At 31.0% G+C, this 25,514-nt stretch overlaps 1 protein-coding gene across 5 annotated transcripts in view; it reads left to right on the forward strand.

The window, feature by feature from the left end:
- The window catches only part of LOC143226079 (uncharacterized), a 62,904-nt gene that overhangs the window by 12,400 nt on the left and 24,990 nt on the right, over positions 1–25,514 (forward strand). For all 5 annotated transcript variants that reach the window (XR_013014284.1, XR_013014282.1, XR_013014283.1 and 2 more), the window contains exons 4-13: positions 6,316–6,446; positions 9,658–9,793; positions 10,990–11,090; positions 12,017–12,153; positions 12,876–13,047; positions 15,686–15,873; positions 19,891–19,995; positions 20,254–20,328; positions 24,019–24,069; positions 24,237–24,295. Coding sequence is in view for 2 of the 5 variants with exons in the window: in XM_076456545.1 (XP_076312660.1) it covers positions 6,316–6,446; positions 9,658–9,793; positions 10,990–11,090; positions 12,017–12,153; positions 12,876–13,047; positions 15,686–15,873; positions 19,891–19,995; positions 20,254–20,328; positions 24,019–24,069; positions 24,237–24,295 (1,155 nt within the window). In the remaining 3 variants the exon portion in view is untranslated. The remainder of the gene's footprint in view (positions 1–6,315; positions 6,447–9,657; positions 9,794–10,989; positions 11,091–12,016; positions 12,154–12,875; positions 13,048–15,685; positions 15,874–19,890; positions 19,996–20,253; positions 20,329–24,018; positions 24,070–24,236; positions 24,296–25,514) is intronic.

The following is a 25,514-nucleotide window of genomic DNA, read 5'->3' on the forward strand; positions in this document are numbered from 1 at the left end:
CTTTGAGGTTATATGATGCATAGTGCTCCCTTCAATGGTTCTTGAGTCTTTTGGTTTCATTTGTAAAATTTTTACCTCTCCTGTGAATATTTTTTTCATCACCCTTTTAAGTTTAATTTGTGACTTCATTCACATGCCATTTTCTTCCCTTTCTCCTGATGATTGTCACCTTTTTCATGCTTTCATCCCCTTAGGTCTGTTATCTTACTATGTTCCTGGCTACACATTTCCATCTACTTTTGGGAGACATCATCAGTGCTGTAACTGTTCTGTAGTGGTAAATACTTTAGTCATCTTTGTTTTTTCTTTGAAAGCACCTTTATCATATATTTGGATCCAATTCTTTGGCAAGGGTTACCTGACCAGATATACTTAGTCTTAAATTTGCAATGTACAATCTGTGAATATACTAGATGACTGTGATGTTAAGGCTTTTCTTACTGCAGACTCAACTTACAATTCCAGATCTTGCCAGGTGTTGTTTGACTAACTGTCTGGTATGTATTTTTATGCATCAATATAAAATGTAGAAAGAATGACAAAATAATTTGTCACATGGTTATTTTACGCCCACTGTTGAAGTGGGGTATTCTGCTGGACTGTTTGTAAGTGTAGCTCATGGTCTTTCGCTTTGTAAACATGTTCATTCTAGACTGAACATTTGTTGACGAACATTGTAAAGCAGGCAAGGATCACTATCCATTTCTGATGATCTATGGCAGTGGTTCCCAACCTTTTTTATGCCCTGCACCCCTGAAAACTTTTAATATGTTCTCGCACCCCTCGCAGTAATTATTTATTTAAGAATAAAGGTGAAGGTGGCCAAAACAAATTTTTATAATTAGTTTTTAATGATATATAAACAAAAACGAAACATTTGGTAAAGAAAAAAATATTACAACAAACTAAAAGTTGCATAAACCCTACATGGCCTACAAAAAAATAAATTTCATCCATGCATGAAATGAAATTTCTTTGAATTTGAAATGTTCAAATGTTCATAAGCCAATTTAAATTTAATGACTCTTTTGTTCCTGTTTATTTCTTATGAGTTTTTCAAAGCGTGGCACTTTGTTGCTGATAGCAATCTGCAAGTCTCCCTGTACACCCATGTGATTTCTAGATTTTGTCTTGATTGACAAAAGGGCACTAAATCCAAACTCACATAAGTATGTCATTGTGAATGGGATGAGTTCATTTAGTGCTTTTTCACAAAGTTTTGGAAACATGTCCATTGCCGAACACCAATATTGTTCCAAAGTTTTGCTTTCAAACTGGATTTCAAGAACTCGATTTGTTCGTAGTTCAATAAGATCTTCCTTCAGTTCTTCATCATCTGACATATTATCAAAATTGAAGGAGTATGGATTAATAATCCATTCTTCAGAAGTTTCCAGTTCTCCTCCAAAATATCCATCAAATGACTGGTAGTATTTCCAAATGATCCACAATTTCTTCACACACATACATGGAATTAGGGATTCATCCTCACCTACCATTTCTTCAAGTGATGGAAAATTTGAAAGATTCCCTCTTTTAACTTGTTGACACCAAAGATGTAACTTTTCTTTGTAAGCATTTAACTTTTGCAGCATTTCAATATGTTTATATTTTTCCCTTGAAGCAATACACTCAGGTCATTCATACAAGTGAAAATATCACTCAAATAGGCTAGTATTTGGTTTAATTCTTGTGATTCTATTTCTCCGGGCAGATCATAGTCACGTTCCTTCAGAAAAGTTTTGACTTCTCGCAATTCAAAGAAGCCCATTAAAGCTCTCCCACGTGACAGCCAGCGGACTTCTGTGTGGAAAAGCAAAACTGAATGCTCACTTCCAAAATCCTCACAAAGAGACTTGAAGAGGCAGTGTTTCAGAGTGCGATCCCTTATCCAGTTGATGGTCAAGGACCTTTTTCAACTTTGGAGGCAATGTTTTTGATGCCAAAACATGTCGATGAATATAGTGAATACCTTGCAAGTGCGGAATCTCTTGTTTCATCAGTGCAAAAAATCCTGATTTATTTCCTAGCATAGCAGGGGCACTGTTGATACACACAGAACCAATAATTAGAATATATAAATCATATTTCGCAAAGAAGTCCTTCACACATTGGAAGACATCTTTCCCTTTTGTGGTTGTTTTCAGATCTTCACAGAACAGAAAATCTCATTTATGGCACCATCATGGACATATCTCACTAGTGCGATGAGTTGACTGCAATTTGCAACACCAGTTGTTTCGTCCAATTGGAGAGAAATTTTCAAGGGACTAGCCCTGATTTCTGCGATAACTTAGACCAAAATGTCCAAACTCAAATCACCAATTTGGTATTGAATAACATTATTTGATAATGGCACTAATTTAAGTTTGTTTGAGGCTTCGTTTCCCAGAACAATTGTTGCCATTTCTATTGCACATGGTTTTATCACTTCTTCTGCAATTGTATGGGGTTTCTTTGATTTGGCTACTTTATACGCCATGTGGTATGAAGTCATCAGCAGTGGTTTGTCAGCAGATATAAAACCTAATTTTGGAAGAGTTGCTCGTGAATCAAAGTGGGCCCTTCTACCTTCAATGATTCAATATCATGGCCCACAACAGCTGCTCCACCATGCCAGTTGTAGAAGTGTTCTTGCAGCTTACATGGCTTCAAATTTGCATTTGAAAGGATAACGTCACAAAGCATGCACTGGGGTTTTTGTAGAACCTCAGATGTTCCAATGCAAGTGAAATCAAACTTCACATAATCATCATTCCATTTCCTTTTCTTTGACATAATGAAGTTTTTTTGCATGAACACAGAAACCACAATGCACTGACTACCACAGCATTACGCATGGGTTTATATACTCTGTGAAACCTTCTAGAACATTCTCGAATATACCTCACATGATGTCATCGATTAATTCGGATACTTCTGGAAGTTTTTGAGTTATGATCACGTGAATACATAACATAAATAAATTATAGACACTTTAAGACATTGTTCACGAACGTAAGCTAATTAGTTATGCTGAGTATTTAGGTCATGTTTACGTTTCATGTGTTGTTTGTTTACAGTTGTACATTAAGATTTCCATCTGTGCCAGTGATGGTAGAAATGATAGTTTATTGTAACAAGGTAAAAAGCAACATCTGTAACAAGAAAAATAAGAAATAAAAATCGAATGTAATTGAATATATAGGATAGTACCCTTAATGTAAACAAAAACTGAAATGTTATCTCGCACCAACTGGAATGCTATCTCTCACCCCTAGTTTAGAACCACTGATCTATGGCTTTTGTTGCTTGTCCTACTGACTTGATGTACAATTGTAGATGAGCCAGGTGTTGGAAGATCCGTAAATGTAATTGCTTTGGTTTTCATTATTGGGTATTGTGGTCACCCATTGCACTGTCTCCAGTGCTGAGATCCTCAGAACTGTCCAATACACTATTTCCTTCCTTTTTTTCTAATGGTGTATAAAGTCCTTGCTATTTACCAGTTCCTAGCTGTTAGGGTAGTTGGCCATGAAGGCCCATCATTCTAAGCGATTCTGAGCGTGCACAATACCACTTAGTTGAGAGTAGGACAATGGTATTCTGCAGATTTCAATGGCATGAAATCCTTCCTACTCTGGACCTGATGTAAAATTCCATCTGCCTTTGGGCATTGGATGTAGTACTCTACCATATGTATTGTTGTTTGTCTTTTCAGCTGAGACATCCTCCAAATATAGGCTCCTGGGAATTGAATGTTGGTTGGAAATGGTTCAGGCACACAAGTTCTCACATTGATTTGTCTAGTACCCTCTTCCTACAACAGACTTAATGCAACCCCAAGCTTTCAGTCCCTCTTTGTACTGCCCATTGGATGTCAGTTTCCAGTGGATCTGGTGTTAATTGTAGCTGGAGGAAGCACATAACTTACAACTTATGTAAGACTGGGCACTCTCATCTTACTGCAGACTGGTGAACAAAATTCCCAATGATGCCAGGTTTTGGACCAGTGATGAACACCCACCTGGTCTCTCCTCCTCCTTACCATCTGCCAGATGTCAGTTCCTACTGGATCTGGTGTTGGTTTTGTTGGAAGTGTTCACATGTGGAGACAGGGTCTTGTTACGGGAGGTTCTCTTTCTGCCTGACCCATTTTTGATGTGTGTAACAGATTTACTGTTACATATTTATTTTAATATTGATGTTTATTTCAATTAAGTATATATTTAAAAATGCATGTAACTTTAACTTGTACAGGAATGTGGTAGGTAACAGCATCAGTTGCCATTTAAGGGTTAAAAGTGTGTTGTGAAATCCTCACCTATTCATCAGATTTGTTGAAGATTTTGAGTGTAAGAGTCAACAGTATATCTTTTATGAAAGCACTAGCATATCATTAAGTACTGTTGCCAACTGAAATTTTGAGAACATCACCTAAAATTTACAAATCAATGCACCAAGAAACAATTTTATATTATTGGTTTGCTACAGTTGATATACTATAAACCTAGGGCTATAACTATGATTAATGCTTATTAATCAGGGAACTATAGATATTTGACCAGGAACATTTATAGATTTGAACATTACAAAATATTCAACTTCAATGAATTCACATCAGATATCAGTATTTTTACAAAAATATTACATAACTTTAGAAGTGAAAAGTCAGCTTGTAAACAGCATGAAACTAGCAAAGAATATAGAGCTAGGTAGCTCCCTATTTAGTGAATTGAATCTGTGTTAACTCAGAATTAATTCATTCATTGTGAACCTTCAATAAGATATCAAAAAAGGTTCCAGAGCAGAAAGAAGACTTAATATTATTTGTAAGTTTTTATACACTTTGTATATATATTGTCATTTGTAATAGTCATTATTATAAATTGTATTATTTATTGTATTTTAAAATATATTTTTATTAAGGAAGAAAACTGTGTGTATCAATCTTGTTAGTAAATATCATAAATTTGATATTTATCCTAAATCTAAGTTACAATTTAACTCAGTTTCAGGCTATTTGAAATTGTAATATGTAACAATGTTTAATAAATTGAAGGCTCACCCAAAATAAGTTATAATATGTGACATGAAAGTTAAGGGGACCTTCTTCCTACTGTGGATTTTATGTCCAATTCCAGATGTGCCAGGTGTCGGTTGAGGCTGAATTTCCAGTCTGTTGCATCTTAGTCACTTTACACTAGGGGTCTCATTATTACTGTTGATTTTTTTTTAGGCCTCTCCAAATTCTTGCCCTTTATGTTTTGATGACACATAACTAAAGAGTAAAGAGGATATCTTGCTCAGAAGTGGTGCAGTATCCCACTGGTGTGTTGTTTTTAATACCTTATGACACCTCATAGTCTTTTTTGAGCACTTCCCAGAGGGGGGGGTCACTGTTTTATAGCCCTTCACCACATTAGTGTGGGATTTTATTTTTTTTTTGTGGGGAGAAGTAAGATATTGTATTGGAAGTTAACATTTTCCTAAACTAAAACTGTATTTCCAATAGATACTTACCTCCTTCATATTTCCCACCTATCCTCCCTATTTCCAGTGTGAATTGGTTTGGTTAGTTTTGACCAATCTCAAAGTGATTAACATGTGCATGATTAGAGAAGTTACTAGTTACAATGAGGGTAGTGTTGCACTCCTATTGGTGGTAGATTGTTGCATGATTATTTGCACATTACCATGCAGTAATAAGCAGGACTAACAAAGTTAATGATGAGCAAATACTTTGTGTTGATTGAGGGCAGTACAAGTCAAGAAAATTGTTTGTGAGCAGGAATAAGTAACAATCAGAAATACATTTTCAGTTTATGAAAATGTTAACTTTCCTTGGTAAAATACAAGTAGAATGCATAAAAACTTTAAATTTTTTCTAATTGTCTTGACTGTGATGTTGAGTTTATCTAACAGACTGCAAATACTAAGGAAATATATGAACCCTTTATTATAGATTAAGGTAGTCAAGTCTGTTGTATGTGTGTGATTTGGAGGATTGGAATTTTTGTCTTAAAATTTGTTTTGTTAGTTAAGTGTTTTAAATGTATAAAATTATTAATAGTGAGTATATGTGGCAAAATCAATTGAGACTCGATGCAACTTGGAGGTTACTACTTGGACCATGCAGCTGTAGGTAAAAATAATCTATAAATTTGTATATCATTAGTCTGTTTAATATTTCAACAACATTTTTTTATTTCAGAATATTATAATTTTATGAACTGTGTAGCCCTAATGCATGATCTCTTTTTTTTCAGTGATAATTTGTAAGGAAATAAGACTTTTTAGCTTACTATTGATCAGAAGTTCTTAATACATGTTTAGTATAGGACGGATTATTCAGTTGCTTCAGGCAGGAGTTAGTGTGAATGCTCAAGACTGTCCAAGTAGTGGAAACACAGCTTTACACTGGGGAGCAAGCTTTAGTAATGTGGATGTTGTACAGTGTTTGTTAGGTATGTATCACTGTGTAATGTATTAGTGTCACCATGTTGATACACAATTTGATCCATTTCTTTTTTCAGGTATTTCTTATATATGTCTTTATTTGAAGACATGAACTAATTGAGTACTTGAGGTTATACAGTAACTTTTCTAAATTCTCAAAGTAACTGCTTTTGTAATTTAGAAGTGTATTAACATTTATTTTTGTAGATGAAATAAAATTTGCATAGTTTTTCAGACAAGCATGATGGGTACTATCAGAACTTCTTGTTTAAAGATTTTGTTTAAAATACCAGGAATATAGTCAGTGACATTTCCACATAGTTTACCAACTCAAGTAAATTTATTTGAGAATATAAAATGAGTTAGAAAGTTTTTATATGAAAACATACAATGTTTATTAACATCAGTAAGTATAGTACATTAATCAAATATTCTGTTAACAATAGAAATTTCTAGTCTTAGTACATTAAAAAGCTTAAGAGCTGGTAATAAACAAACCTTTAAATCTTAGTTACATATAGAAAAACTATTCTCACTGTTTGACTGAGACTTTCCATTGGTGGAGCAGAGGACATGTCTAGCTGGTTATTCATCTGGAATAGTTGTAGGTCTCCAATGCACATTGACTTACTGTGATTTTTACCCAGCTTTTATTCAGGATTTACCTTTTTTTTATTGGTATGTAGCATGTGGTGGATACACAAAACAAATACTACAGTTCACAACTTGCACACAGGAAATCCTTGTTCTGAAGATCCAGAAATGCATGAATATTGATGTATAGAGTTAAAGGATAATCTTGAGTGAGAATGTTTGTTTAACTCATAATAAGTAAGGTCATTGCTCTGACCTTCTGTCTCCACCTTTAACTTTACATTAAGCTCAATGGACCATCCTTAATGTTCTAATTTATAGTGTTTATCTTTCTCAAAAATTTGATACCTTTTTCTGTGTTTTCGTGACAGAAAACATGGTCTTAAGATAAGCAGCTTGGCTTATTATGAACCAGAATATTTCACATGCAAACAAAGCAGAATGACTTTATATTCACATGTGGTTGCTTAACTAATTTGTAACCTTGATTTTTATAACTGCTGTTTCCAAACTCTAAAACATTTTTAATGCAAGCAGGGCTAACAAAAACTACTTTGAAGTATTCTCAGTGTATAATATTAGTTAACTAAGAAATAATCTTTTTTTTTATCTTATACTACCTATTAATTTTGACTTTTACTATCTTGGCATGCTTGTTTCACAAGCTTCCTTATTCTTCCAAGACCTAACCATCAAGATAACTCCTTTGATCCTATGTGTTTAGGACTAGATTGTTGGATTGATCCTATATAGGAAAGTTGATGTTTATTATAATTCCAAATTCATTATGTGTATCTTAACAAAATAAGGCATGCTTTTAGTAAGCATAAAAAGGCTGTTGTACATGGAAAATCAGATTTTTAAAAATAATAAAAGTATTTTTATTAATGATTTGTTTGTGAATTTGTCCGACTTAGACTCTGACTAATCTGAGTTCAAAATTTTCATATTAAGATTTTTTTTCAACAGTTTCACATTTCATTTATAATAATCTCAGTGACCTAAATTAATATCAGGTTATTGTTTTTTATGTGGTTAAACTTTATGTCTTATTTTCTTTACCATAAAGCTAACTGTAGCACAATAATTTATGGCAAAGTTGAAAAAATATTAAATAAAATTAAAATTACAGTTATTTATCCTAAGGGCTTTAGATCTCTAAACATTTTACAGATGATTTCATTTAGTTTGTTGTTTCTGTTTGAACTGTGTCTGTCTATGAATAATGTATCAAAGCAATAAATCACCCAGTGAGAGCATAGCTCAAAGTATGGTAAACAGAGTATCATATTATAGAATGCACAAGCAGCAGACATGCACACCTCGTAGGAATTTTTTATTTGTACTTTTTTCATCAAAGTCTTTCTTGTCTAATCTAGTAAGTTGCTTTTTAAATGGTAAATGAAAAAGCCAAAACAAAATGTAGTGCTTATATTGGGCTAATTGCACTCAATCTTTTATGTTGTGAAAAATTAATATTATTTTATAGTGGGATTATTTGTATATATATATTCAAATATGCAAATTACAACAAAAATTATTAACATGCAATAATTAGCAATATCCTAAAACTATTGTAATTTAATTGTTTCTATTTACGCTATAAGTTAATTAAAATAATTCATTTACTTGGTGAAGGTTATCTTGATAGTAGTAATAATGAATCTGTTGACCAAATAATGCAAAGCCTGTTGTCTGAGTGAACTAGTTTTATGTAAATTGAAATTTCTGTTTGTTATAAATAATCCAGTAGTAAATCTTAGAGAGAATTATTGACATTTTTGTGAAAGATGTGATAGGGCATGGAAAGTATGTTTTACTTTTTTGTTCTATATCTCAGTAATGCAAAAATTTTGAAGGAAATAAATTTGTATTATGTCTTAGCAACATATGGACATTAACTGTGTAATTTATACCAGACTCGGGAGGCTGTATGGAAATAGAAAAAGACATCTGAAATGGGTATTTCAGTTCAAAGATGTGTTATGATACAGAGAAGTCATTACTATGGATTGATTTAAATATTTCCTCTTGAGATTAAAAAATAAAGATTTATACAGTTTTAAAATGTGAATTAAAAATTGTTTTGGTGTCAAATTTATTGACATTCATAACTGTGAAAGGTTGTGATGTACCCATGGACCCTTCACCTATGCAAATATGGTTAAAAATGACAGAGGTTTTGAATTATTTGAAATAACAGTGGTAGTAGTAACTCATTTAAAACTGTTGCATCTTATAGAGAATATTCTACTGAACAAATAGATGTTTATGTTACTATCTTGTTTAATATGTTGAAATAAATATGTAATTCAGAAAAGTTGTATAATTATTTTAGATCTGAATTTCTTTGTCTTTGAGCTTTATTGGTGAACTTGTTTACTATTTTTCAAAATAATCAGTGCCTCATCTCTTTCAATGATTCTCTCATAATTTGTAAAAACAAAAAAAGGAGTGTTATGCTTAAAACATATAATAATCATGGCAAATTTAAATTTTATTTTTACTTACTTATGTGTGTGTGTGTGTGTGTGTGTGTGTATATATATATGTAAACATTTTACAATTTTAGTTTGTTTAAGAAACTGTACCTATATTTGATTAATTTTTTAAATTTAAAAACAGACTACGGTGCTGATGTAAATACAGTAAACGGCATGGGTGCTACCCCTTTGCATGATGCTGTGCAACGTGGAGATATTAGAGTTGTGGAGAAGTTGTTAGATGCAGGGGCTAATCCTTTTGTGAAGGCAGTTAAAGGGTAAAGTTCTGTTGAAAAACAGAGTATTTCTTGTTTTAAATGTGTGTCTAATATGGCAAGATACTGAAACATATATATATCATATCATTAAGGAATTATATTATGCTTCATAAGAAGAATTTTCTTATGTTTAGGAACATGTTGAAACATGAATGAAAATTATATTTTTTGTAAAGTAACACAAAATAATATTAATACAGATATGAACATGATAAAAGGCTTTCAATCAACTGTCTAACAAAGTCTGTTTATTTGGAGTTTTTGTATTAAAATCAATCAATGACTGTGGTTTTAAGATGAAAATATTAGAAATGTTTTTTCTTTCATCAAACTAAGAGAACTATGATATTTGTACTTTAAAATTTGGAGTAATAATTATTGCTAACCTGTTGAGATTTAAGGAAACATGTTTTTAATATAAAAATTAAAGTACCAACAACTGCAAGATTTGCTATCCCAGAAGAAGATAATTATTATAAAGTAACAAATTCACAATTATTTAGAATATAGTAAAAGTGAATAGCATTTCCAGAGATAGAAATGTCAAATAATAAAATAATTTTAATCAGTAATAAGCAGTCACTCATTTGATTACACTATAATATATAAGATCAGAACATATAGAAACTTACAGTACATTTTAGTTTAACAAGTATTTCTGCATACATATTTTGAAAATGAACATCTTAAATTTATCTTTCAGTTTTAATTATTTTAGTTAAAATATAGGCACATTCAGGGACTGGACAGAAAATGAAAGCACCTCAATTTCATTAAGCTACTGAACTCTCTATTTTATTTCCATAAGTGAGTAAGTGTGTGCATTGAGTGTGAAAAAGTACATTCAACCTTATATCTATGTAAGAGCTAGTCATCATTGCTATACTTCATTTCCTCACATCATGTTTTCTAGGAAGAGTTAATGGGAGGCAACACCATATTAAACCTTGTGAAACAAATGCCAAAGTTTCACTTAGCCATACTACACATTCCAGAACTTATCTATATAATGTAAATATTACAATTTGTTAGTTGCACATTTTGTAATTGATTTCTAGTATGTATAAATCATAAGTGTTAATTGTCCTTATTCAAAACTGAAATTTGATCTTATGGAAAACGTTTTGTATAAATCAAAGTCATAGTTTATATTGTTGCACGAAGACTAATGACATTTTTGTTTTTTACTATTACAGGAAGTTTGCTGGAAAATCGCCAGTGGATTTAGCAGATGAAAATTCAGAAATCTATCATGTTTTGTGTTCTGTTCATATTGGAACTTGTGAAGATGGTCATGGCAAGTACATACACATTTAGTTATTCCAATGCATGGTTTTCATTCTCAGTGCTTGTTTTATAATTGGTTATAATAACACAAAATTCAAAGCATTTGTATTTTCTTTCTGTTGTAAAATGGTTCTCCTCTTATTTGTAAATATACACATTTGATATTTTTTAAATGAATATTTGAGATACTTAAAAAAGTGGATTGCATGAAAGTAATATGCTGAGCTTAAAAAGGATATACATATACATATTTATGTGTTTACTTGTAAAGTCAAGTATTTAATGTGAAATAGTTTTACACTGTAATATATGATTTCAGATGTCTATTTCCCATAGAGATAATCCATGTACAAAGCTGATCTTAAGTTATAACAAATTATTATTTTGTTTTTCATGTGTAATATATGTATCTAAACTACAGTAATTGTAGACTGTGTAATTGATATAAAGTCAGAAAACACAGTGAAATATTTCAAAATTTCTATAGTTCTAGTAATTTTTTTAAAATTTATATTATCTCATTTTCATCTCATGCCATTTTAATGGGTGTATATTCATCAGTGATTTTTAACCCTTTAACAGTGGGAGTTTTGTAGGTAACAGCATCAGTTGATGATGGCTGCTGTTTAAGGGTTGATATATTGAGTTATCATATACTTTAGGAAATTTTATAAAATTTTAGTTGTTTTAAAGGCATTAAAAAGTAATGAGGCTTAACAACGTTTAATACAGAAAACACATTGTAGAGTAATTTAAAATATTAAGTTGTGATGACAAAAAATGAGTAATTAAATGAATTCCAATAAACAGTTTTATTTAAAGTTTTATGGTAGTTTGTTTTTTTTAAAGAGTAGTGTATTATTTATTTCTCTGCTTCTTTTTTTATGGAAGCTTTTGTGCATTGATTTATGAGTATCGTTTTTCAATTCTTGATAGATGTTGCAGATATTCAGAGCTTATCACTGGAATCTCTGGCTAGTGCAGACCATGGGAATCTTACTCCCAGTGTTAGTCGATTATCACTAACCTCAGGAGATTCTCCTTCCAGACAAGAGTCTTTCGTGACACATCAGGTGATGAGTGATGCAATATTAATTCTAAACACTGGGGTTTCTGAGTTAAAGTTAATTAGGTAGAATAATGGAGAATTGGTCACATCAGCTGTATACTTTATTTACTATATAGGTTCCATATGAGTATAACTTAAATTGTCTGTAAAGTTGCAAAACTGAATTATTTGAGAAATATATGTGAACTACAGTAGGTCTGTGTGTAAAGGTAGCTTTTGTAAGTATTAGTTTTTGTGATATTGTGAGTTTTCCCAGTTCATATGCTTCTATTTTCATATATTTTTCTTAAGTTTTCTTGAATATGTTGTTACTCATTAACTTTATGACTAAGAAACTTAACATTTAATATACTTTATAAGAATTTTAATTTAAGATTTGTAAAAATAGTAAAAATGACATTTGAAATATTAATGTTTTATATTATGTAGGTTAGTAGCAACTTTTAAATTTTCAAATTAAATGAGTGCTGTTAATCTATAAATTTACTTTTTTTATATATTCTGTCATCTTTTAGCACTATATTTATGATAATAATTACATTTATTAATAATTAATAATTATTGTATTGTGGTTTTTGCCCACAAGTATTGTGCTTATAGCTAATAATTTTATCCATTAATCTGTGATGATGAGAAAACCCACTTGTAGAGGAAATGGTATTCTTAATGGAAATTTACATACAGGTTTGGAAAGTAAACTTAAATTGATGTTTTTCTGGTTACTAGACAGCTGAGCTCCCAACTCTAATGCCACTCGCTACTTCTCATCTACCTCTTGTGACTGATAGTCGTCTTCATCTTTTGTGGCCTCAGCCGCGGAGAATTGTACAAACTGAAGGACACAACTTTGTACCTAAAGAACAGTTTGGAGTGCACTTCCTTCAGAGTACAGGAAATGGTATTAAAACTAGTATTTTCTAGCATTACTGTATTGAGATTGAACACCATGCTTAACTGCATAGTTTGTTTGTATTCTAAAGATGGACAGGTTTTTTTGTCATCAAGAATAGTTTGTTAAAGGCTTGGAATGAGATTTTTGCAAAAGTTTTAGTAATGTGATAAAAAAATAAGTGCAGTCAGACAAATAGTTCATCACTTGGAATAAGCAAAGAATTTTCAACTTTCTAAGTTTGACAACTAATGTTTTGTCTCAAGCTAGTTCACTGTGTAGGAGGATAATAAGTATTAAACATAGAAACAACAATGTCTGAGTTAAAAATGTGAGAAATATGTAAATGTAAAGTGCTCTGAAAGTAAAGTGTAATTTTCTAATTCAACATTTTCTCTTAGTTTCTGAAGAAGATTTAGTTGCAATATTCACATGTTTTTTTGCTTTTCTTCACAAAATATTTTCAATTTGTGTATTCAAGACCAGTGATCTTTAGGATTACTTTTTCAACTCTGAACATTGTAGCTATTATACCAGTAATTGAACTATAAAGTTTTAATTTATTCTCTTGTGGTTTGATAATGCATAAAACATTTTTCTGATGTATATGTTAAAGACTTGACTTACTATATATTTTGTTTATCTAACCCTAAAAGTTATGCAGCTATTTTTTGTGGAGGCCTGCTTGGGCTAGTTTAATTTAGGTAGATTGCTACAGAAAACAAGTGAAGGAAATAAATCTAAAATGTTTGTTTAAGCAAATTTCTATATTTTTCTGTTGTTTATTTTCAGGTGATAACAAACTATTTGTGTTTCATTTTTAAAATTAGACTTGTTGTTAGCCTAATTTCATTTACACATCTTCTCTTTTGTTTTGAGTATCTATTACAGACAAAATTTTAACAAAAGAATCTGAAGTTCTTAAATAAGATCAACTTTGTATTTTATTAACCATTATAGATTTAACTTTGATTTAAGTGTCTTCTCGTACAACAGTGATATTTATTTAAAATTAATTACACAGTTACAAACCAATTGATCAAGGAAGCCTTCCTCAAAGGAGAACATCTTGTTTCAGTGTTCTTTGATCTTGAGAAAGCCTGCAAAGCTACATGGAGGTATGGAATTTTGCAAGACCTCTATTCCAACAGATTGTGTGGTCATTTACCCATTTTTATATGGAACTTTTTACTAGACAAGTGATTCCACGTCCTTGTGGGTTTGACACTTTTTCATTCTTTTCTACAGGAACTTGGAGTCTCTCAGAGCTGTGTCTTAAGTGTCATGTTTTGGTATGGATATTAATGCAATAACTACACAACTTCCTCCTACTGTTGCAAATGGGCACTGTTTCAACAAGTTCTACAACTCATGTAGGTTGTCAAATGAGAGGTTTATTAAGTGATAGTTTGAGTCTACCCTCAGTCACATGTTAAAGTGGACCATAGCAAACAATTTACCTTTTCATTCTCCAACACCATTTGCATACACTTTTTCCACCAGCGGAGTATACTCCTCGATTCCAAGTTCCATCACAGTGATGTTGTTCATCCTGTGGTCCCCGAGGCAAATTTCTTGGAGCTTATCTTTGACTGTAAGCTTACTTTCATTTCTCACGTCAAGCAGCTATGTTTCAAGTGTACGAGGGCACTAAACATCTTTCATGTCCTCTGTTCCACTGCTTGGGGTGTATATCAATGTTCTATGCTCAAAATCTATCATGCTTTCATTTGCTCCAATCTGATAAACTGGACTATGAGTCTCTGGTTCTACTAGGACATTGACTTTGAAGATGTTGAACCAAATTCACCATCTGGGGCTTTGGCTCTGCACAGGGGCTTTCTGCCCTTCTCCAGTCTAGAGTTTGTACAATAAGTCCCATAAACCTCCTCTTAACCTCAGCTGCTTGTAACTTTCTTTGCAGTATCTAAACTTTGGTTCTTACCCCAGCATTCATCTTGGGGTTTAACCCTGATGTTGGATTATGTCATTGGTGGTGATGATACTGTCCAACTTGATTGTATCTTAAAATTGTTGAGCCATTGACCTTTTAAATCCTGTTTAAGTTTTTTATTTGAATCTTCAACAGTGTTTAGTTTTAATTCAATTTATTTTTACATTTTATGTCAGTTTTATGATTTTTAATGGTTGTTTGGTGCAAATAGCCTAGTTACTTTGCATCAATAAATGCCAAACAACCAAATAACTACAAAACAGTTACTTAAAAATTCTCAGTTATCATGTTAAAAGACTAATGTGTATGTTAGGTCTTGAAGGTAGATCCCAAAAGTACTCATGCTGGTAGCTAAGCCTGTTATATTAATTTGCCTCATTTTAATGGAATTAATATTTGGCATAATTAACAGATACACTCTGAAGCACTCTGTGTATTGTTAAAAAAGAAAAACAATATGTATTTATGTAGCAATTTGAAATTTGTTTTGTTTCTAAATTATAACTGAATCTGGATTACTGTAGTACTTGGCTACTACTACTACTAACCAAGCTAATAGCTGTCTGTGACATATGTATTATATGTGAAATACATATAAATGTGAGTGTGTGTGATCATATGTACATATTTGTTTTTCATCTTTATATTATTTCTATTTCTTCAAAACTTATTATTTTTCTTGTCTTCTTACAGTATCTGTTCATGCTATACAAGAGGTTTGGGAAATCCATCGTACAGAGCTGCAAACACTGGGTTATCAGCTGAATATAGATGGTATACTGGCTGCTTCCAGTAGTCCTGAAGCTAGAATCATCTGTTTGGTGAACCCAGCACTGTTTGCTCATAGTGAAAGTTATAGAGTTGCAGTGACTTCTTCTCAGGTAGGATTTTATTATTATTTAAATGGCAAATTTAACTATTTTATCCTTACATTTAAAGCTACTCTCTTACAGCTACTTCTCATCTTTTTTTATTTCTTTAATAGTGTATTCAGCACAATTTTTTTGCACAGAAAGATATATGGTTAGTAATTTTTAATGTTATTTTCAGAACATAAAATTGTCATTTTATTGGTAGTTAAAATTAGCCATCATTATTGGACAACTAATATCAGTTAGTAGTTTATTTGGTAGCCTTGATGTTTATGTTAAAAATAAATATAACTTTGCTCCATATGTAGGCAAATTTCCCTTTTTGGTTTTTTAAAACCTAAAGATAAAATTTCATAGCTTTAACTTAAATCATCTTACAAACATAAAAAAAATTTTTTAAAAATTACTTCATTCTTAAATAATTCCTAGAAAAAGTAAGATTTTTTAAAAGAAAACTACAGATACCTCTGTTTATTTTTATAAGCCCTAGTGAATAAATCTAAGTTGTAATAAAGACTTGGTTATTCAGCAGTTTATTGTAACTTCCTGTATTGCTGTGTACCTGTGTTTTTGATTGGCCATAATAACTGAAATGTTGCCTGCCTGTTTATTTCACAAACAACCAGTGAAGTGCAGCACAGTATTTTCAACATGCAGAGTTGATTCCTCTGGAAATATTTTTATTCATAGTGCAAATAAATACACAATCAGTTAAACTGCTAGGAAAAAAGAATTTTGAAACTCACTGTAAACTAGACAGTGAATAAGTGTAGACTGAGCATCATTGTCTTTGTAAATATTCGTTTTCAAAACTAAGAATTTGAAGGAAACTTAAATAAAATTAAATCTACAATTGGGCAGTTTGTGAAATATAAAAATACAAATAAGTTAATTATTTGAGTCATTAAATGGTACATTAAAGTAATAGCCTGTGCTCACATGATTAATTTTTCTTATCTTCAGCCAGTTTTGTTTTTTATAAAGACATCGCCAGACTACCTTTGTTTTCCCTATGATATAATTTTTCATTGTTTCCCTTGATTATCAAAATCTGCATATTTTGTGAAAAAAGAAGTTGTTTTGGCAAAAACTGTTTTAAAAAGTAAATTAATTTCCAACTTAGCAAATCAGTATTGTTGAGACAACCACAAAGTCACTGTTTTATTTGTTTTTAAAATATACAGCAAACCTTGTATTGATCTTGTGTACATATAATAATGAAAATGTTTTACAATCAATGATAATGTTAGTAATGCTTTATTTAACATAATATTCAATAAATAAGGATTTGAGTCATCATAATATTTTTCCATTGCTTACTGTATTCACTAAACTTAACTAAGCTTATCTGATGTCTTTTTATTGAATAACATTTGTAAATTTCAAGCACATATAATTTAATTCCCAGCTTTTTTATTTGTTCCTAAGTCATTGTTTTGAATGCCTTTGATTAATGCCACAGGACTTTTGACTAGAAACTTTCCTACTAAACCATTACTGCTCAAACCATTTTATTTACTCTACTGACACTTGAAAAGTCTAGTATTTACTTTATCAATTCATATTTAAACTTACTTTGTAGCTGTTTCCAAAACTGTCAGTAAAATAAAAATTGATCAAACTGGTTGATGTGACATCATAAAAAGGTGACAGCTTAGCCTGTAAAAAAATAAGCATAAGAGGAAACATATGACAGTACATTTTTTATATGTTTGAAAAATGTTTAATATAAGTTACTCCATTTAATAGCAAGATCTGATATTTCTTTACTTTAATTTTTCTATTTTTGGTCATGTTTTAAAAAAAATTATTTCTAACTGTGCAAAATGTATTCAGTTAATTGAAACTTGATGTAGATTTATTGTCAAAACTAGTAGTGGTTTTTAATCTTAGAGTATAAAGCTCATTATAAAAAGTTGAAGAAAATGTCTCTGGGTATCATTGAAAAACAATGTTGCTTAAATTATGATATATTTCAGGAATTTTTTTTATAAATTATAAAAGTACTACACATGATAGTGACTAGTGAGATTGCTATAAGGTAGAGCTTAACATAAGTTATATGTATTTAAAAGCTATGGTTTAAATGCAGTAAGCTAGAGAAGCATCAAAACCAATAATTTTAATTTTAGACAGGATAAAAGTGGAAAAAAAACTGTAGTTGACATGATATCTACCACAAATTTTAAATCTGTTGGTAACACACCTTTATTTCTTGGGATCAATTTTATAATTTTTCTTTAAGCACAACTGTATCAGTGTTATCAATCACTTGGTAGACTGGTGAACAGTGTGAAAACAACTACATTTAGGTGATCAAACACATGGTTACTTTAGATATATTGTCACTGTACAAATGGCTGACAGGTAGAGAAGAATATGATATAATGGGTATGAAATTATTATGTGCTCAACAATATCCTAGTGCAAAGAGAGCCAACAGTATATTATTTTGAATCAACAAAATGCCAAATCACAAATTCTTAACCTTATTACATGTCTATTTGTCTTTGCACATTAAAACAAATAATTTAATTCTAAATTTATAAACTATCAGGAAAAATTGAGGCAGATATGCTGTGTATTTTCCCAGCATTTCTCATTATTAAACATTTCACTGCACTCTAGCATAACATTGTCAAAATAGAGAATGTTTTTCTTGCATTGTGTCAAATTAGGCGTTGAGTACTTTTAGTTGATTTTATAGTTTTGTTTCGGTTTTTTTAGCAAATATGTGTTATTTTCCTTATAACATTTACTACTCACAAGGTCTACAGATTAGAGGCTGAAGTCCTTAATACTAATACATGGTAGTCCTAATAGACTTTCAGTTGAATTACATTTATAATTAGAACAAGTTATTTACTTAAACTGAAAATTGAAAAAAATCAGTCTGCTAATCATTACATCTTATTAAATATAATTATCTTATGTTCTTATAAACGTACAAATGTGTTATTCTAATATGATACTTCCCTCTTCTCACAAGACTACCTTTTCCATTTTGTGCTGCCCTCTATATGCAAACTGTTTTATAATGCATGGCACATGCCTTTTGCAGTCTTCTATTGGAATCAAAGATACCAGCATGTCTGTCATGCAAATCAACATGCTTCTTCATTCCACCAATTTTTGTTTTACAGATATCCTCTCCATTTACATTTCCCATTGTCCTCCCCACAATTTTCCTGTGCTTATGTTTTCTACCCAACTTCAAAGTGATGGTTTGGTAGTGTTGCATAGAGGGAATCACATGCATCATGTAGTAATGTTGCTCTCCTATTGATGTGAAAGACATTTTGCAATCTTTACTTCTGATAGGTGGGGTGCAGAAAGCTTTAGCATGTGGTATAAAAAAAATTTGCATATAGAAGGCAGCACTCAATGGGAAAAGCTGATCTTGTGAGTGAAGTTCACTACCTGTTAGAAATGTATTTTCTGTTCACAAAATTTATAACTTTTTTAATTTTGTACCCTGGCCTTCAGTGAAGTTTTTAGCCATAATTCTAGTAAAAATTGGTCATCATAGGACATAGGAGATTTAAGTTAATCCTAAATGCATATATTGAGTGAACAGTGTAAAACAATCTGTATAATGAAAGTGTACTAGTAATAGTCAGAAATAAAATTAAAAATACAATAAAATTAGATACATCAACTTTTTGGATATAGGTAGGAAGAAAATGTGCAATGTCACATGTCACTCTGGAAGTAAAAGCATAAGCAGTGAATGTAGCTTAATATTAAATCCAGCAAATACTGCTTTTTTCTACATATGATTTTCCATGGTTTATCAACAGTTTTAGGAACTAACCATTTTACTTTATGATTTTGTGTTTGTTTTTCTATAATTACAACAACTGTTGTTCTACACCCAATTTTTAATTTATTTGTTAGTGAATCCAATACTGTTTTGTTATGCTGAAACACAAAGGATAAAGATAAGTTTTATTTTTCAACTACATTTTAATACAAATTTTTTATTTTTATAATAATGATATGCCCATTATTGTAATTTCTTTTTAGATTAGAATTATTGGAGGAGATTTGGTTGGCCTTCATCAGGGGATTAATTCAGTGATGCAGCTGTTAAGGCTATATTCTAGAGAAGAAGGAATACCCACAGTTTTTGTGAGTTTGATTATAACAAGTACAGTTTTTATTAGGAATTCTGGATTGCAAGTTGGAAAATCACGTGGTAACATATTATCAACAAGAAATATTTGATTGGAATTTTTCTATAATTTTTCATAAAATTGTACATAACAATTCTAACAAAAAGTTCAATTGTATATCCACCAAAGAAAATTGATAAGCAATTTGTATTTTTGCTTATTAAAATGAAATTGTAAAACATTTTTTTATTTTTATAAAATATTTTTATTCTAGATCGATGATTCTCCAAGCTTAAAGCATCGTGGTGTATTGATTGATGTTTCTTCTGAAGCCAGAATTCCTACATTGGTAAGATATCCAATTCATAGGTTTCTCTCAGACTTGTTAGAAAGGTGCAAAATTAAGCCTTAAAAATATAATTAATTTTGGTATATTTTTCAGGAAATGAACAACTAAATTAAAAATAACTGAACTGCTATGGTTGGTGGTAATATTCATGTGTATTTATTATTATTATTTAACAAATTATGCTGTGATTTTGATATGAAATAACTCCTGGTTGTTGGGAAATAAGTTACACTAATTAAGCCATTTTATACTTCCTTTAAATGCATTTATGGTGAAAGTATTGATTTTTTAAAATTATCATTATTTAATGGATCAAACAAAAATATGCATATGGTGTACTTGTTTAATTTTTAATAAATATTTTTTACTTTTACTGCATGCCTAATCAGTATAAATGGTTTAAACTTTAATATAAATTTAAACATAAGATACATTATTTTAGATAATAATTTGAATTGGTAATCTAGAAGAAAAGGTAGATTATAATAATGCAGTAGTGAAAATAATTAATGGAAAAATAAGTGCTATACAAGGTGAACTTAGGCACAAAGTATTATCCCAAAAGATACAAATAAATTGATTAACTTTTATGATGCAATGGTAGTTAATACATAAGCCTTTTGCTCTACCCAGAATATTATACTTATTGCCATGTTACAGTATGCTGTTGGCATAGAATTACAAAATATTGTACCAACTGTTCTATATTACTCTCCACAGTTTATCCAAGTTGTTTGGTCACCTTTTGATCTTAATTTTCACATAAACCTGTACAGTCAAGAATGTTTGTATCAAGACTTTGTACAGATCAAGCTGTGATTGTGTAAAGATATTATTTCACAATTATATGCTGAGATAATTTTTTTTAAGGAAATGGTATGATGAATCCAAATCTGCCTGTGCTTGTCAGATGTTAGGGTGCTATCAGTTCTGTGTAACTCACTGACACTGTTGGCCCGAGATTCAGTCTCAAACTTGTACTGATTTCTCACCAATTATTTCTTTCAGTATTCCTAATAACTCAGTAACTTTGATCAGCATCTTGAATAAGCTGAATGTCTTCAGGTTAATGTATAAGTCACATTCAACTAAATCTGTATATTTCTAGAAAGTTAGTGGGAAGACAGTGTACTTCAACAGAAACTGAATATAGTTTAAGCCACTTTTTATACAATTGAAACAGGATATTGTCAAAGCTTCTAGAATTACAACTAAAACTAATGTACATGTTTTATTTTGCACTCCACATAGCCATTTTTTACCCAGTATGAAATAATAAAGGGTTAGTTCTAGGAAGTAGTTGTTCATTGTTAGGAATGGTAGATCAAAGTTTTAGGCTCATCCAAGTCACAGCTATCTCATGACTCTGCATGTGTTCTATTTACTTCAGCATCCTGCCTTGAGAACCATGATTTCCTTATCGGGTACTGTAATACAGTTTTGTACAGCTTTCTCCACTTCTATAAATATTCTACCAACTTAATAGCTTAAGTAAGGCCTGGTTACTCGGTTATAAAATACTATTTAGCCTTTTCATAAACACTTTAGTATTTTGCATTCTATCTCTGTTTCTTTCCTTAGAACATTAGATTCTTCATTAGCGTTGTTTTAGCTATATTGTAAATTGCTACATTATGCAAAGTAAAAAAAAAATTGTATGTTATGTAGATTATATTAGATGATAAAAAAATCCATAAACTCTGTTCCTTTTCTCACTTGCTTCTCATTGTTGATAAGCAATACAAACTTGGATTTACCTGTAAAGAATGCACATCTTAAAGGTTTTAGTTATTCTACTGTTTGTGGTCTTATACTTATTTCATCTTTTGGTTTTCTTACCTCTTCTTGGCAGTGATTTTATCCCTATTGTGATAACCTACTTACATAATGAGTTGGTGACAACTCTCATGAAATATCTTTACAAAAAATCAAACTAGTGTATGAAATTGTTTGAAATTTGGCAAGAACTTTTCTAAAGGTATTTAGTTACAGAAAATAGATATTAAATTTGTATTTTTTATAATAGTTTAAATAAGAATTCACTATTTCATGTAGTTATTTGCACTGAGACTCTGAATAGCTTACATGCAAGTTGTTTTTTTATCTTTCAGTTTTCACATTTTATTTGCATAACTTCTAAAACCTCATAAATGAATAGAAACAATTTTCTTAGGATAAACTTTTATATTTTATTTTCCATTTTGTGTACCATATCACTAACTGTGAATATTATCATCAACATATGCAATGGAATGTTTAAAGCTAAGAAATAGAAATGTGAACATACAAAAAAAAACTCTTCATTAAATAATCTTAAAATATCTCCATTTAGTTGTGTGCATAGTTTTATGTTTTTACCTTTTCACTTGTAGATTATTTTTAATGTTTGATTTTTCCATTTCCATTCTTTATTATAAAATGGTTTATGAAACATCATTTTGAGCCCACAGGCAATCATGCATCATGAAACTTTGATCTGCAGTTCCTCCTTGCCAATGGCAAGATGGCTTTTGCAAGGGTATCTTTTCTAAACCCTTCTCAGAGAGAGAGGAAAACATGTAAACTTAATTTAAAAAAAATCATTAATCCTTTCAAATATGAATCTTAAAACACAAATAATATATAATTAAATAAATTATAAATGTTAAACAATTTATAACTTAACCGTCTCTCTAACTGTAGCATATTTAGGTAAATCCACTGTAAATGCTACAGTAGATCAATCAGACAAAAATAGTACAAGCAGTTACGTATATTCCATGTTGACAACTGCTTAATAATTTCAAATTAACCATCGGTGGACCATAGTGTAAACTGAACTCTTCCTAATGACTATATATACACGTTTTTCAACTAACCACTTGTACTTTGTAAATCTCATGGCAAAGTATACAAGGTGGGAGTGGCAAAATCTATTACTTTTTTTTTTTCAGTGCATGCAGCTAAAAGACTATATTATAGGTTAATAGTTCAAATAGGTCTACATTATCATCTAGATATTGATATACAGGACTAAACATCTGTGTTACAAGATAGCTCATGTGATAGTTGAAGAGTTTTCATAGTTCATGAAACTAAGGAATTAAACTTGGATAACATAAAAATTCAAATAATAACATACAATGTAATGATAATTTTACTGACATAAGTTTCTAATGAAGCTGTTTCATTAAATTTTGAATGTAACTCAATAACGTGAGTGGAGAGAAATTTAAAAATGGTGTTGTTCCACTAGGATTAATTACTTAAGCATTCATGAATGACATTTTGTGCTGATGTACATCTTACTGTTCTTAAGGTAGCATTGACACCTGTATTTTACAGTGAGGTCTGATACAAAACATAACTGGAGATACTTAACATTACTTTTGGAGAATTTCAGTTTGCTACTGTGATAACTCCTATTACTGCTATTTATAGTGACAATTAAACTTGCCCCTTTTCTGCTCCTACTAATGTGTGATGTCTTTTACCATAATTTTAGCTTGGATTACCTTTAATCAGGCAAATCTTTTATTTCTACATTCTTTTTTTTGTATATAACTTCTTGGAACCATGACTGGAATTATGTTTCTAATATTTTATGTAGAATGATAGCATGTAATTTCACAGGTTTTATACTGATGTGGCACTTTTTGATCAGCAAGTGTGTGTGTGTCTATATATATCTTTTATCCTTCTTCCTCACAGGAAACTTTGAAAGGACAAATTGATATTCTTTCATCAATGAAAATAAATCAAGTAAGTTAATTTTGTTCAGCAGTCATCAAATTCATGATGATTCAATTTTTGAAAGATGACTGCAGTTAGAAATGTAATATCTTTGATTCAATAGAACGAGAAAATTATTTTCAAGCAGTTTCTTTTAAAATGTTTCATTTGTGATGGTTTCCTTTCATCTATTTCAGTTGCATCTTTATGTGAGGTTTGCTCTCAGGGACAATTGGCAAGTTCCTTATAGTAATAAGTAAGTAATTAACTGTTTTGTAAAGTTACAGGAAGATGAGTGGGTAATTAAATTTAATGTGATTGTATGTACTTTTTGTTAGACCACTTTTATGTGTCAGTTAGAAAGTGTGCATGTAACTGAGCTCCAGGAAAACAAATAGCAATATTGATATAATAGCTTTTTTTTCTACCTCAAGGGAATAAATTTCTGACTTTTTTATTTATAACAGTAAATACTTTATTTTAAAACTTAATTTATTAGGTAACATTTTCACTACAGACTTGGTCCCAAAACTGACCTCTTAACCACTTTGTGCCTGTTATAGTTTTCATGCTATACCAGTGGTTCTTAACCTTGTCGGAGGTACTGAACCCCTGAAGTTTCGTACTTGCATTCACTGAACCCTTCATAATTGGAAAAATAAAATGATTTTTTTTCAAATTCAAAATATAAGTAGATATTTTATTAGTGCACAAAATGAACCATGCATCAGTTGCACACAGAATTACTGTTTTCAAAGAACAAACCCAACAAAACATGAATTTCACACAAAAACGAAAACATAACTCAATGAATATTTACTGCAAATCAATGTGACATTTGTTGTTGACTTTCAGATACAGGTTCAGAAATATGTGGCTTCACCTTGGCAAGTGCTACTCTCATATCATTTTTGCAGCAAAGTCAGTTTCTTTTCTTTGTTTTTATGTCTACCACCCTCGAAAAGGGTTACTCGCAAAGATATGTTGTAACAAATGGTATGAGTATCTTGAGGGCTTTCTTAGCAATAAGAGGGTACGCTACGATTTGGTGACACCAAAACGTTGAGAGCGTTGTTGTTCTGAAAAGTTTGCTGTTGAAGTTCTGCTCTGCTGAAGTTCAATGATTTTGTCGAGGTATTCATCATTGACATCTGCTGTTGCAACACTAAACGTGAACGGCTGTCTCACCCATGCTGGATATGACTCTCTGGTGGGGAAGTATCCGTCGAGAGACTTTGTGAGCTCATCTGAGTGCATGGCAATTACTTGCTACAGTTCCCTGGGTATAGAAATGTCTTTCACCAGTACACCAAATCCAGAGTTTCATCCCAACATGACTGGAGCTCCGTCCGAACAAACTGCAGAAACCATATCCCATGAAAGATCGTTGTCTCTGAAGGAGTCATCCACAAGTTTCTTCATGTAGGCTGCCTTAGTTGTTGTTGTAAGAGGCTTACAAAATAGAAAATCTTCCT

Source organism: Tachypleus tridentatus, chromosome 9, assembly GCF_004210375.1.
Source record: "Tachypleus tridentatus isolate NWPU-2018 chromosome 9, ASM421037v1, whole genome shotgun sequence".
NCBI classification, from domain to species: Eukaryota; Metazoa; Arthropoda; class Merostomata; order Xiphosura; family Limulidae; genus Tachypleus; species Tachypleus tridentatus.